The 15963-nt window shown below is 32.3% G+C and overlaps 1 protein-coding gene across 8 annotated transcripts in view; it reads right to left on the bottom strand.

The window, feature by feature from the left end:
- Positions 1 to 15963, bottom strand: part of LOC145303489 (uncharacterized) — a 731279-nt gene that overhangs the window by 378100 nt on the left and 337216 nt on the right. For 7 of the 8 annotated variants that reach the window (XM_080144908.1, XM_080144909.1, XM_080144911.1 and 4 more), the window contains 6 exons: positions 13526 to 13636; positions 9687 to 9797; positions 8738 to 8848; positions 5375 to 5485; positions 3701 to 3811; positions 2319 to 2429 (listed from right to left, as the gene is read on the bottom strand). The exons of the other annotated variant lie outside the window; for it this stretch is intronic. In XM_080144908.1, coding sequence (XP_080001034.1) covers positions 2319 to 2429; positions 3701 to 3811; positions 5375 to 5485; positions 8738 to 8848; positions 9687 to 9797; positions 13526 to 13636 — 666 coding nt within the window. The remainder of the gene's footprint in view (positions 1 to 2318; positions 2430 to 3700; positions 3812 to 5374; positions 5486 to 8737; positions 8849 to 9686; positions 9798 to 13525; positions 13637 to 15963) is intronic. 8 annotated transcript variants of the gene reach the window in all.

Below are 15963 nucleotides of genomic sequence, written 5' to 3'. Positions count from 1 at the left end.
CATCAGAGCAATAATAGCTAAAGGGATGACATTAACACTCCAAACTTTCCAATTGGAGCGTTGCCACCAGATATAGTTTAATGTCATCATAGCTTAATGTCATCATAGCTTAATGTCATCATAGTTTAATGTCATCATAGTTTAATGTCATCATAGCTTAATGTCATCATAGTTTAATGTCATCATAGCTTAATGTCATCATAGCTTAATGTCATCATGGCTTAATGCCATCATAGCTTAATGTCATCATAGTTTAATGTCATCATAGCTTAATGTCATCATAGCTTAATGTCATCATGGCTTAATGCCATCATAGCTTAATGCCATCATAGCTTCATGCCATCATAGCTTAATGCCATCATAGCTTAATGCCATCATAGCTTAATGTCATCATAGTTTAATGTCATCAAAGCTTAATGTCATCATAGCTTCATGTCATCATAGTTTAATGTAATCATAGCTTAATGCCATCATAGCTTAATGTAATCATAGCTTAATGTCATCATAGCTTAATGTGATCATAGCTTAATTTCATCATAGCTTCATGCCGTCATAGCTTAATGCCATCATAGCTATATGTCATCATAGCTTAATGTCATCATAGCTAAATGCCATCATAGCTTAATGTAATCATAGCTTAATGTAATCATAGTTTAATGTCATCATAGTTTAATGTCATCATAGTTTAATGTCATCATAGCTTAATGTCATCATAGTTTAATGTCATCATAGCTTAATGTCATCATAGTTTAATGTCATCATAGTTTAATGCCATCATAGCTTAATGCCATCATAGCTTAATGTCATCATAGTTTAATGTCATCATAGCTTAATGCCATCATAGCTTAATGCCATCATAGCTTAATGCCATCATAGTTTAATGTCATCATAGCTTAATGCCATCATAGCTTAATGTCATCATAGCTTAATGTAATCATAGTTTAATGTCATCATAGTTTAATGCCATCATAGCTTAATGCCATCATAGCTTAATGTCATCATAGTTTAATGTCATCATAGCTTAATGCCATCATAGCTTAATGTCATCATAGTTTAATGTCATCATAGTTTAATGCCATCATAGCTTAATGCCATCATAGCTTAATGCCATCATAGCTTAATGTCATCATAGCTTAATGTCATCATAGTTTAATGTCATCATAGTTTAATGCCATCATAGTTTAATGTCATCATAGCTTAATGTCATCATAGCTTAATGTCATCATGGCTTAATGCCATCATAGCTTAATATCATCATAGTTTAATGTCATCATAGCTTAATGTCATCATAGCTTAATGTCATCATGGCTTAATGCCATCATAGCTTAATGTCATCATAGTTTAATGTCATCATAGCTTAATGTAATCATAGCTTAATGCCATCATAGCTTAATGCCATCATAGCTTCATGCCATCATAGCTTAATGCCATCATAGCTTAATGCCATCATAGCTTAATGTCATCATAGTTTAATGTCATCAAAGCTTAATGTCATCATAGCTTCATGTCATCATAGTTTAATGTAATCATAGCTTAATGCCATCATAGCTTAATGTAATCATAGCTTAATGTCATCATAGCTTAATGTGATCATAGCTTAATTTCATCATAGCTTCATGCCGTCATAGCTTAATGCCATCATAGCTATATGTCATCATAGCTTAATGTCATCATAGCTAAATGCCATCATAGCTTAATGTAATCATAGCTTAATGTAATCATAGTTTAATGTCATCATAGTTTAATGTCATCATAGTTTAATGTCATCATAGCTTAATGTCATCATAGTTTAATGTCATCATAGCTTAATGTCATCATAGTTTAATGTCATCATAGTTTAATGCCATCATAGCTTAATGCCATCATAGCTTAATGTCATCATAGTTTAATGTCATCATAGCTTAATGCCATCATAGCTTAATGCCATCATAGCTTAATGTCATCATAGTTTAATGTCATCATAGCTTAATGCCATCATAGCTTAATGTCATCATAGCTTAATGTCATCATAGTTTAATGTCATCATAGTTTAATGCCATCATAGCTTAATGTCATCATAGCTTAATGTCATCATAGTTTAATGTCATCATAGCTTAATGCCATCATAGCTTAATGTCATCATAGTTTAATGTCATCATAGTTTAATGCCATCATAGCTTAATGCCATCATAGCTTAATGCCATCATAGCTTAATGTCATCATAGCTTAATGTCATCATAGTTTAATGTCATCATAGTTTAATGCCATCATAGTTTAATGCCATCATAGCTTAATGTCATGGCCAAGACACAAAAAAGAAAATGTTCATATTTACTTACATTTCAAACAGTCTTTTCCAACGTAGTCACCCTTGCATTTACAGAAGTAGCCATCTTTATGATTCACGCAAGTTGCTCCGTTTTTGCAAGGACTTGACATGCAGCGATCAACTAAAAAAATTAAAACAAAGATAAAATTAGATTATTAAGTTATAAAAATAATGCATTGATTGTCATTCTTCGAACATAAAAGTTCGATTTGTACGAATACTTGATTTTTATGCCTTTTTATGCGTTAATTTATTAAACACGTATCTAACATTTTTATGCGTTAATTTATTAAACACGTATCTAAAATTTTTATGCGTTAATTTGTTAAACACGTATCTAAAATTTTTATGCGTTAATTTATTAAACACGTATCTAAAATTTTTATGCGTTAATTTATTAAACACGTATCTAAAATTTTTATGCGTTAATTTGTTAAACACGTATCTAAAATTTTTATGCGTTAATTTATTAAACACGTATCTAAAATTTTTATGCGTTAATTTATTAAACACGTATCTAAAATTTTTATGCGTTAATTTATTAAACACGTATCTAAAATTTTTATGCGTTAATTTATTAAACACGTATCTAAAATTTTTATGCGTTAATTTATTAAACACGTATCTAAAATTTTTATGCGTTAATTTATTAAACACGTATCTAAAATTTTTATGCGTTAATTTATTAAACACGTATCTAAAATTTCCGGTCAGCTTGAATCGACAGTTTTGGGGATGATTTATTTCGCTCATTCAATAGATAGAAGAAGACATCCGACCCCTATACAAAATCACTTGCCAACTTCACATTTATGTTTCTTAAATCCCATTTTGCATACATGTTTATGGATTGCTTTTACACGTGTGCAAAACAGGAGACTATGTTAGTTTTGCCACATTAAAAGAATTGATGAGAAAGCTTAGAATACTACTTATTGAGATCAAAAGCCACTCGATGATAATTATCAAAAAGATTATATAGATTGCAAGTTGAAATGGTTTTAGCCCTGTGTAGGAAGAAAGGAACATTATTTAGGGTTATTATAAATAATATATTCTTACTGTGTATGTCTTATAAGAATATGGCAGAGACTGAATCTCAGTCGAGCATTTTTCATGAAAATAACGATAGAGTAGAAAAGACTGTAGCGAATAGAATTTGTCATCTTCCACTAGATTTCAAAGTCGATTTTGTCAAGGAAAAAAATGCTTGGAACAGTGTATTTGCCAACTAAAATGAAAAGACACAAGAGTCTACAAATTTCCAACGGTATTTGTGCAGAATTCAATCATAATGTATCTGATAGGAATTAAACTCGATCTCATATTCTGCAAAAGTATTCATTAATTCCTTCCTGAACCCCAGATTATTCACGTATTAAAATCACTTACCAATTTGACATTTTGGTCCCTTGAATCCCATCTTGCATATGCATTTATAGCTGTCTTTTACATCGACGCATTTGCCACCATTTTTGCATGGTTTCAGACCACAAGCATTCACTGAAAAATAAAAGTAAACCATTAATGCAAAATACTATCTTCTTTTTTTCTTTTTATTATTTACTAGCATTTCAGCCCGGCGTTGCCCGGATGTTTGGAGGTGTATGTTGAGCAAAATAAAAATGCGGTCAATTTTTTTAACTTTGACCCCTATTATGACCCCTTAGCATTTATTGTTTTGGGCTCAAATCAAGTTATTAAGTTAGATCCATGCCCAAGAAAGCTATATCTAAAATTTCAAGTGTTTAGACCCAAAATTGTCGGAGGACAAAAATTGTCAAATCGTTGAACTGTATATCAAATTTCGAGTCTGTATACTTAAACTTGACAGAGTTATTGCGCAGGGAAATATACACAGACACACACACAGACATGTTCACTTTTATAGATATATAGATTATTCAATGGTTATTTTTAAAATAATTACTGTCACGTGTATATACTACTAAAAGTATTTTGGCAAATGTTGAATGATGTCATCGTTGTTTTTGGTGACATTAAGCGGTCACATGGTTGGGGGTACTATAGATTCGATCTCTGACGAGTACTTGCTATGACAATAAAGATAGAGCAAAGACAATCTCACAATGTCTCTTCTGTTGAAAAGAGGTTGCAGCGCAGAGAAAAGTGCATCACTTACTAGGTTACAAATCCGGAGTGCTTGCAAACATACTAAATATTATAAGGGTGTGTCTTTTTATTCTCTTAAAAAAGTTACTGCAAGGTAAAATACCAGGTTGAGAAACTGGCGCAGTCTATCCTTCTCTCGAAGGTAGATGGGACTCTCTTAAGCCGTGGTAGGCACCCCATTATCACGATAAAAATACCTTTGATAGCCCTGGCGAAGTATCAAGTATTCAGCTACCGAAAAAACTTGAATTACACTACAAACTCGTGTAATGAGTTCAATCTTTGCTGCAACACACACACAATTAATCGTTTTAAACGTTGATAAATTTATTTTAGTGTCCCCATACTTTTGGCACATTTAATAAGTTCCCCATTAGAACTCTTTATTTTCGACATAATATTACTTTGTACGCTATCGATTTTCTCCTGATGAGATGATAGCCGAAAGAGCTCTTGAGAAACTTCCACTTATTATTTTCAAAACTATATATATATATATATATATATATATATATATATATATATATATATATATATATATATATATATATATATATATATATATATATATATACCCATGTGTGCGAAATGTATTTTTAAAAAATTTTTTCCAGGGAGCTGGAAATTATAGTATGTCGGTTTCAATAGACTCCCAGAAAAAGATTGTTGAAGTGTAAGCTGCTATTTTGGATTTAATATTATTTTTGTTACAATATTTTACTGACAAATTACGATAATAAATAAATAGTCAATTGAAAATGATTGAACCCTCTTATTCTGTTTAACTTTTTCGTACCCAACAGAGTTTTTGTAAAGAAAACTGCATTGTGGTAGCTTTTAAACACAACTCCTTCCAAACTACATGAATGCTTCAAGCAAACTGCAAGTCTTCAAATCGTTAGAATTTTGACTAATAACAAATATTGAACTCACCAATTTGGCAGTCGATTCCTTTGAATCCGGGTTTGCAGGTACACACGTAATCTTTGTCTTTGTTCGTACAGACGGCACCATTTTTGCACGGTTTAAGACCGCAAGGGTTCACTGTGGAAAGTAAAAAAATACTGTATGTTCTGCCTATGATATCAAGAAAAAATAGAACATTCCAATATATATTAAACAAGCACAATACACACATACACATAATATATAATAACAGGCCGGCGGCGTTGTCCGGTCGTTAAATACGCATAAATATCATATTTTAATCAATGCAGAATTCTTATTTATTACAAACAGAAATACCATTTGTATTAAACGTAACGTTAAATTCCTTTTAAAAAAAAATGAAATAAAAATCGGAAATTAACTGACACACCTGCATGCGAGTATTATGTTTTTTTTTTCTAAACAGTAAACTTCTTGTAAGTAAAGCAAAATACCTGAGCTGAGATCAAAACTCTAAAACTAAAGATAATGCATAAAAAAATGTTTTCGAACCAACTTATTCTTAACATAAGTAATCTGTCACGTAAACGATTCAGGAATGTGCATTCGTGAAACAGTTGGCAAACAGATAAAAATCTGATGACCTACCCCACCCCGTACCAATTTTTAAAATTTGACCAGTTAGCAGCCCTTTCGCCGGATGAAAACCCGACTAAAAAGTTTTTTTACGCGTCTGAATACCCTATATACCAAACTTCAAGTATGTAGATGAAAAATTTGTTGAATTCATAGGTTGTGAATTGTCCTCACACGCACGCATTCTCATTATATATATATATATATATATATATATATATATATATATATATACACATACATATATATACATACACATACATATATACATAGTCGGAATTTTTTTTTTAACTTTGACCCTAATTTTGGCCCCTTTACATTTATTGTTTTGGGCTCAAATCAAGTTATTAAGTTAGATCCATGTCCAAGTAACCTACATCTAAAATGTCAAGTGTTTAGACCCAAAATTGGCGGAGGAGTTTGGTGGAGTTTTCAAAGCTCAAATCGTTGAACTCCCCCCCCCCTTGACAGCCAAATGTCTGGCCGAAAACCGATTAAAAAGATTTTCCCAAATCTTAATACTCCTTATGTCAAATCTCGAGTCTGTAGACTGAAAATTAGCAGAATATTTTGGTAGGGAAATGTACACGCACACACACACACACACACACACACACACACACACACACACACACACACAGGCAATTTTACTTTTATAGATATATAGATAAGTGTAGTGGTCAAGAATTCCTGTTTCTATAATCTCATATTGTTTTTTTTTTTTTAGAGGGTTTGTTATGTTATTGTTAAGTATCCTTATTATTCATTGTATTATTGTGCGGAAGTTGCTAATTTTCAGGTTGTTTTGTTAAATATTTTCGAAAGATAGTCTGAGTTTGGAGAGTGTTTGATAAATGATTCACCGACGCTGTTGGTGCTTTACTATAGACCTAGGCTGAAAAAAAAAGATTTTTGTTTTTAGTTTTAGTGGTGTGAACACTAACGATTGCTTGTAACCTTTACCTTCATTTTTGTCTTACGGCGTTTGCCGGCTGCTTTTTAACAGAGACAACTAGTTTGCTAGCGCCAAAATAATGCAAATAAAAACTAAAACACAGCAGAGGCGATCGTCAGAGGTATGAAATTTGGTGTGATATTCATATCTCTAGGTTGAGTTCTAAGATTAAGAAATTAGAGTTCTCTAGAGGGACGAAGAAAGAACGATTCCAACTTAGTGTAAAAGCATTTCTTATAATAGAGTTCTCTGGAACCGGTAATGTAAAATAAAACAGAAATACTCATACCTGTGTGCTGGATAGAGACGTCAATAGTTTTTTTTTACAAGGTGATCACCAAAGTAAAAAACGCTTATTAATAAACTGATATTATTATCTTACGAATCTATTAATAAACTAACATTATCCTATAAATATTAATAAACGGACATTAGTATCTTAGGAATCTATTAAAAACTATCATTATTATCCTATAAATATTTGAATAAACTAACATTATTATCCTATAAATATTAATAAACTGACATTATCATCTTATGAACCTATTAAAAACTAACATTATTATCCAATAAATATTTGAATAAACTAACATTATTATCCTATAAATCTATTAATAAATTGACATTATTATCTTTTGAATTTATTAATAATCTAACCTTTATTATCCAATAATATTAATAAACTGACATTATTATCTTTTGAATCTATTAATAATCTAACCTTATTATCCAATAATATTAATAAACTGACATTAGTATCTTAGGAATCTATTAAAAACTAACATTATCCTATAATTATATTAATAAACTAACATTATTATCCTATAAATAAATTAATAAACTAATAATATTATCCTATGTATATATTAATAAACTGATATTATTCTATGAATATATTAATAAACTATCATTATTCTGTGAATATATATGCATAAACTAATATTTTTATCCTATAAATATATTAATAAACTGACATTCTTGTCCTATGAATACATTAATAAACTAATATGATTTCCCCATGAATCTATTAATAAGCAAACATTATTATCACATGAATCTATTAATAAACTATTATTATTCTATAAATATATTAATAAACTATTATTATTTGGTTCGTCGGAGCACCTATTATTAAACTACTTGTAAAACAGGCGTAGCTATGCAACATTTCGTCCATGGGACAGCGGATCTATTATGTTGGCGACTCTCTTTTGAATCCTGTCTAAGAGGGAGAGACTAGTAGCAAATGCACCAACCCAAATGTGACAACAGTACTCCATATATGGGCGAATGGTGGCATTGTAGAGATACAGGCTACTCTCAGGCGTCAGTAACTTTCTAGCACGGTAGAGAGAGCCCACCTTCTTTGAAGCAGCCTTAGTAATGCCCTCAATGTAACTGTTCCAACTCAGGTTCCCCCTGATCGTTAATCTGAGGAGTTTGAACGAGTACATTCAGGTAAGGTATAATTAGCCATGACTATTAGTGGTTGAGAAGGTTTCTTGTAGTTATTAAAGAAAAGACGCTTAATCTTGGCAGCATTGAGTTGCGTTAGTTCATATTTATTCGTTACGCCTTTGCGTTGTTTTACCTTTTTCAAAATACCTTTATATATACACACTAAACAATGTTTCATGCAAACTACATTGACCTATTAGATATCATATTATGATTATCATCTAAACAATTAGTTCAGTTTTATATTATAAAAAAAGAGAATTTCTTTAATTTCAAGTTATGCTAGTCGCATTCTCGTTGCTGAAAGTGTATCATAAAACAAAGAATCAAGAGAAATGTGAATTCCATGTCAAACTTACATTCTGAACACGTAAGACCCTTAAAGCCAGCTTTGCAGTGGCAGAAAAACTTCTTTCCCTTGTTGAAACACTCAGCTCCATTTTCACACGGTTTCAGTCCGCAAGGATTGGCTAAGAAAAAAGAAAAAGAAAAGAAAAAATGCTGATAAATGAAAGAAAATTTTATAAAGAAAAAACTCTTGTAACTTTTGGGAATGGTTTCTTCTTTTGTACATTTCCACTCATCTTTCATCCGGCATTTCTAATTCTTTGCACCGAATGTTATTGAATCTGTTTCCAACAAGAAAAGCTTGCAAACATTGTTTTGCAGCAACAGCTTCAATTAATAGTTATACTGATAAAATTTATAAAATCTTAAATTCCATAATTGATAAAATGCCTAAAATAATCAAAGACCCTATATAAAAATTATATCTGCTGCATTTTAAAAGTTGGAAATGAATAGCAAATTAAACTTTGATTCTGACTAGCCATTTTTAGTTTCTTATTGTTGTACCATGTTATTCCAATAAAGTATCCCACTTCACTACCATTTACATTCAGAGAAATACTAAATCTTGTTAGACGGTTTACTAATATCGAGATATTTTTAAGTAAACAGAAAGAAAAATAAGTCAAAGGAAATAACAGCTATAGTCACGGTTTTCTGCTCTTTTTTACTTTCGATTTCTGCTGTTAATTTGGCTAAATAATTAGACATGATCAAGTGGATAAGAAAGCCATTCTTAACTTGTGGAAAAGAATAGGCATTCACCAGCTGTTTCGGAGTCTATAAAGAACGATTTCGAATACACACATCCATACGCACATACACACACACGCAGACAAAGTACTTTTTATATATATGACTGCATAAAACTTTGCCTATTTAAAATTAATATGATGTTGTTCGGTTGATAGTGTGATCGTACAGAAGAAACTAATAATTATAGTCTATTTAATCACTTACGTGTAACACAAGTTAATCCCATGAAGCCGGCAGTACACACACATTTGAATTTGTCTCCGATATTAATACATTTCGCTTTATTCTGACAGGGTTTATGTCCACACGGGTTTGCTGTAAAGAAAAAAAATAGTTGGGATCAGATCATTATTTAAATGTTACGTTCCGCTTGTTTAATGTTTTATTGAGTTCTACATTAATGTTTTATTGAGTTCTACATTGGTATCAATTTAATAGGTGTAGCAGTCACGTTGAGGAATTACCTCGCATGGTCCGATTAAGGCTGACGTGTCAGAAATGGATAAATGCTTACCTGTGAATTCTGGGAATGTAATAGCAGTGTGGAGAACCACAATAGTAAGCACCAACGGTTGGTGTGTGCGCTCTGTCGAGAAGCGCTGGCATTCGAACCCGAAGCCCATCCGATACAAAAAAAATAAGATAAACGCGAATTTAGGCCTTATCGTTGTTCGAGGCTGTAGTATAAAAAGAGGGTTTTCTTTTTCTTTTTCTTTTTTTTTTCGACGGCAGTGAGATTATCTCGTTGCTTTCAGATGGAAAGAGGACGAAAAGAGAATAACGGCGGCGAGGAAAAGGAAATAGGTCCCTTATTGTGAAGAAAAATTTTGAATTCAACCCCTTTTTTGTTTCTTTTCTCTGTTTTGAGAACACGCAAACATTTCGTTTTGAAGGAAACACGAACACAATTTTGACGTCGTTCGCTCTCAATTCGAACGAATTTACGTGACTAAAATAGGAATTAATTCCCGAAGGAAAACTATAGACAGGGAAACATCGGTGAAATAATTGGCAAAATAGTAAGTCCATCTTGGCGGGCGTAGCCTGTTAACTAGTCTACTCCCACAATTGTTGACATCTTGATAAATTAACATTTTAACAAATGGGGTTCAATAATTGTAAGTTCATGTTAATCGGTAAGAAGTGAAGCTAAATTTTGTGACGAAATCCATCCAAATAAAAATCGTGGGGAACAGTACTGGGTCATGTTGATATTTGAACGACCGAACAACAACTCAACGTAATACAAAAATGGTAGGCAGCATCGAATTCATTGTTGGCTGGCAAACGTTTCGACGATAACAGACGGAATACAAAAATAGCGGCCAATTCCCCGCCTAGTTCAAACATTCAACCATTGAAGAGTTTGTGGGGGAGGTTAGAAGTGTTAGTCACATTCGCCGTACAATTTCTGAAAGATAAAAAAACGCGAAAGTCGTGCTGTGTGTCGTCCATCTGGGATTGAACCTAGAACTTACAAGATAGAATTTTGTGATTTTTGTGCAATGACAATAGTTCATGTATGCAAATAAGAAATTGTTGAAATAAAAGAAAAAGTGGAGCCTTCCTGCTGGGAGAAAAAAAAAAGTTGACGTGATGAGTAGGACTGTGACAACAGCATATTCTTTTCATTCTTTTGTGTGCCCGTGGATATCTTATATGCTTTTATGTAGAGTGATGTGGTTCTCGGTTGATTAACCGTGTCTGACTGTCGGATATATACTTCAGAGTCAAAACAATGAAAAGAATATGCTGTTGTCACGGCCCTGGTGCTGAGTAGGGGCCACGTCGAGTGCTCAGGAAGAGAAGAAGAAAGATTTAGTTGGCATCGTTTGTGCCAGGTTACTCCATTAACAAGATTCGTGTGTTGGCGAATTGTTAATACAATTCGAAAGTCAACTTTATTTATTTATTTTTTTGTGCGTTTACAAATTTCAATATTATAATGGAATAAAACCTTGTATTGTATAATACCAATTCTCTATGTAGGGTCAATGAATCATTCAAACTAAAACTAAGAAAATAATAAATAATTTCTCCCCAAGTCTGATAAAATAATCACGCAAACGATAAAAAAATTAATCAGTTTTCTTTTATGATGATTATCAAAGGCCAAACCATTTAAAATAGCTCAAATATAGCTCTTCAACTGGGTTACTCTTACTAAAGGTAAAATGGGATTAAAAAGACCACCTTGCGTTTACTTCGTACAGCCTACGTGTTTGAGTTTAGGAGTATCAGATACGCAACATACTAAAAACAATTAAAACTCGGAGTTTAAAGAAAAAGAAAAGGTATTTATTGTACATAAAACACCAAGAAACAAAAATATTTTTAAATGATCTAAGGGAGATAAGTAAGTTAAAAAATTGAAAAAAATCGTTATACATTTAGTACATTAATCTTAGTTTACTTTCATTTTAATTTTTAATCAGTTTATACGCGTGTCACGTTGTTACAGTGGTAACGTCACCAGCTTTGAATGCTACAATTTCGGTTTCGGTTCTAGTTGATGGCATTCAAATACTTTCCTTTTTTTTTTACTTTTAAAATCACGGCTCTATAATAATATATAGGAAATCTGGGCAAATTAAAATATCATATTTTAGCGTATTTTACACCCGGGCAAAGCCGAGCCCTCCCCCTACCCACCCCGACAGTTTATATTAAATGTGAAAGGATCGAACGCAGGGTGTGAAATAAAAAATATGGTATATCCTTATTATTTAATCGGTCACAGAAAGAGATGCTATTACTATTTAATCAGCTTTTTTTCCCCGTGCGGAAATCACTCAAGATTAATGGATTAAATATAATAACCGGCAAATTCGAATTGAACTAAGATATCCTATGAATCTATTAATAAATCGACTTAAATTTTGTAACAGCTGGATAATAAACTAACAAAAGATTTTAATAATCTAATAATAAACTCGCATTATTATCTTACCAACGTAATAATAAACTGACACTATTTTCTTAATAACTGATTTTACTAAGATAAGCTACGAAAACACGTGTAATTCAGAATTGTATATGAAGCTTGTGTTTACACAGCTGCACCAATCATTAAAATGAAAGAAAATCTGTTTTTACATCAGAAATAATAATACGAAAAAGGAAACGTTTGTAACATTATGGAGAATTCATAGATATATTGTGTGATTGTGTGTCGTGTTATTAAATGTCTATTGTGGAGTTCTTTGCTATCTGAACCATTTGTTACTCTTACAGTCTATTTACACACCGTGATCGTCCAAGTGTGTTGCGTTCGTGTGTCAGACATAATTACATAACCACATTTATTTGACGACGTACCTGGATTTCTGCTGTCGGCGTCTGGAAGATATTCAGCCAGTCTTTGGGGAGAAGAAACCAAGACGCTGTGTATTTTATATAGTTTATTTCACTTCCAGGAATTACGCCCGGCAAAGGAGTGATCGACGATCTTTGCTTGGGTGGTTAATTCTAGTCTGTATTCTGAGATACGTCAGTTCTCTCCCCAGTGAGGAGGGAAGACCTGTTAAACCGTCCGCTCTTTTTGACGTCCTTTTTTCAACTCAACTATTTCTCCAGCTAACTAGAACATGTGATAGACAGACACGTATTTCTGATGCTGATCAAATATCTTCTGGTGCAACTTGTCCAGTTTACACCTCAAAATGTTTTGACAACTTTTATCAAAACATAGCTTCACATCTCATCTATTATTTACTTCCAATTAGATAGATAGATAGATAGATAGATATAAAGAGAGATAAGTATATTGATAAACAGATACAAAGATAGATAGATCGATCGATAGATAAATAGATCGATAATAGCTTATTAACACTCTTAACCCTGCTATTATCTAACACTTTTCGGTAATAAAGATAACGATTTTCGTGTTCACATAAATTTCCTTATATAAATTTTACTTTCAGAACATTGAGTACAATAGGCAATATTATATTTTATATACTAATCATACGTTATTTTATATATAGAAATTGAAAACGATGTAATATAATTAATATGCATAATTATATTTCGATACTTACGTATACTGCAGGTATTTCCCATGAAGCCAATTGGGCATTTACATCTGAAGGTATCTTTATCGTCAAAGCATCTTGCTCCATTCTTGCAAGGCTTAAGGGCACAAGGTGCAACTGCAAAAGAAAAATGTGCATTTGATTGCGCTTTAAACCACACACACACACACACACACACACACACACACACACACACACACACATATATATATATATATATATATATATATATATATATACAGTGATGATCATATTTATTGGCACGGTAAAATAAAAGTTAAATTTTGTCTAATAAATTCTAAAAAAGGGATTAAATTAAAGAAAATAACAAAGTATATTATGTATTTTTAACTGGCCTTTCCGATGCAGCAATCGGATTTTAGAAAAAATAAATAACAAAGGAACAACAAACATAATTGCAAAAAACCCTTGTTCAAAATTATTGGCACGGCTTTGTTTTTCTTTTAGTATCAGTATAATATCAATCAATTTCCGGTTTACGTGCTTTCTGAACTTTTTTATAGCCATATTATGCTTGTTTAACGCTAATTCAGTGAATAATTTTTTTCAGATAATTTTTAGATAGCGATTTATTTAAACTATTATAAGTGACTAAATTATAATTTTCAATCGCCATGGTTAAAACTAAGGAACACAGCGAAGACGTCAGGAAGCTTGTTGTAGCATGCCATACCAATGGGGAGGGCTATGATAAGATTTCAAAGAAGCTAAACCTTCCCAAATCCACTGTTAGAGCCATAATAAACAAGTTCAAATCGCAAGGCCACGTTATGAGTTTAGAGAGTAGAGGGAGAAAAAGGATTCTTTCCCCAAGAGATGAACGGAAAATTGTTCGACAAGTAAAACAAAACCCAAGGATCTCTGTTGGGGAGATTGTTGATGAACAGAGCACCTCTGGAGTGAATGTATCTCGACATACAGTTGGTAGAGTTTTGAAGAGAGCTGGTTTAAAAGCATGTCGTCCGAGAAAGACTCCCTTATTGAAGCCTATGCACCTGAAAGCAAGGCTAGCCTTTGCAAAACGTCATATTGATAAAGATGTTGCATTCTGGAAACGTGTTCTATGGACTGACGAAACGAAAATAGAGTTATTTGGCCATAATAAAGTGTCTTATATTTACAGAAAATCTGGCGAAGCTTTCCTGCCTAAGAACACCATACCCACAGTGAAGCACGGTGGAGGCAGTTTGATGTTTTGGGGATCCTTTGCTGCCTCTGGACCAGGGCGACTTGTTAAGGTCACAGGTAGCATAAAAAAGGAAGATTATGTTAAAATATTGGATGAAAACCTGAAAGACTCTCCTAAAGAGCTCTCACTTGGTCGTTGTTGGTGGTTCATGCAAGATAATGACCCAAAGCATTCGGCTAAACTGACTAAGAAATGGCTTGAGGACAATCATATTAATGTTTTGGAGTGGCCATCACAAAGCCCAGACCTTAATCCAATTGAAAATTTATGGAGAACATTAAAATTGAGGGTAATGCAAAGGAAGCCTAAGAATCTTATTCAATTGGAGGATTATTGTCAGGAAGAGTGGGCTAAAATTACTACTGAAGAGTGCAACAACTTGGTTGTAAACTATGAAAAGCGACTGAGGAAGGTAATCAAGGCCAAAGGCTATACAATTGATTATTAAATAAATCGTGCCAATAATTTTGAACAAGGGTTTTTTGCAATTATGTTTGTTGTTCCTTTGTTATTTATTTTTTCTAAAATCCGATTGCTGCATCGGAAAGGCCAGTTAAAAATACATAATATACTTTGTTATTTTCTTTAATTTAATCCCTTTTTTAGAATTTATTAGACAAAATTTAACTTTTATTTTACCGTGCCAATAAATATGATCATCACTGTATATATATATATATATATATATATATATATATTTAACAAAACGAGATTTAAACGTGAATTCGCGAGGTATATATACTTCACACTTCCGGTTATAAGATAGACGAATATTGGCTGAAGAGAGCTTGATAAGGATACCTTAAACGGGCCTTATTACCGGGCTTGAAACCGACGGTACCAATGATCTGTCTCAACTAACAACTTTCTGTACGCAATATATATATATATATATATATATATATATATATATATATATATATATATATATAATATACAAATTACCATTAGCCTATGAAGTGATGCTTTTTGTGTAAACAAATTGAGCTTAGGTACTTTGGACAATGTCAAAACATTGTTAATTTACTGCCCGCATAGCAGCAACCATATAACCGACTGTCGTTTGAACGATCGGGTTTCGATCCTGGTTTGAGGTAGTTGCTTGTCTAGCCTCACTGATGAGTTGTAAAACAGCGAAACTGTAGTGTATGTGGATGACTATATATATATATATATATATATATATATATATATATATATATATATATATTATTTATCGGACTACTGTTCTCAT

The sequence above is a fragment of the Euprymna scolopes genome, chromosome 19, assembly GCF_053919585.1.
Source record: "Euprymna scolopes isolate OS-2025 chromosome 19, ASM5391958v1, whole genome shotgun sequence".
Lineage (NCBI taxonomy): Eukaryota > Metazoa > Mollusca > Cephalopoda > Sepiida > Sepiolidae > Euprymna > Euprymna scolopes.
Note: the sequence above shows the minus strand (reverse complement) of the source record. Positions and strands in the feature narration are given on the sequence as shown.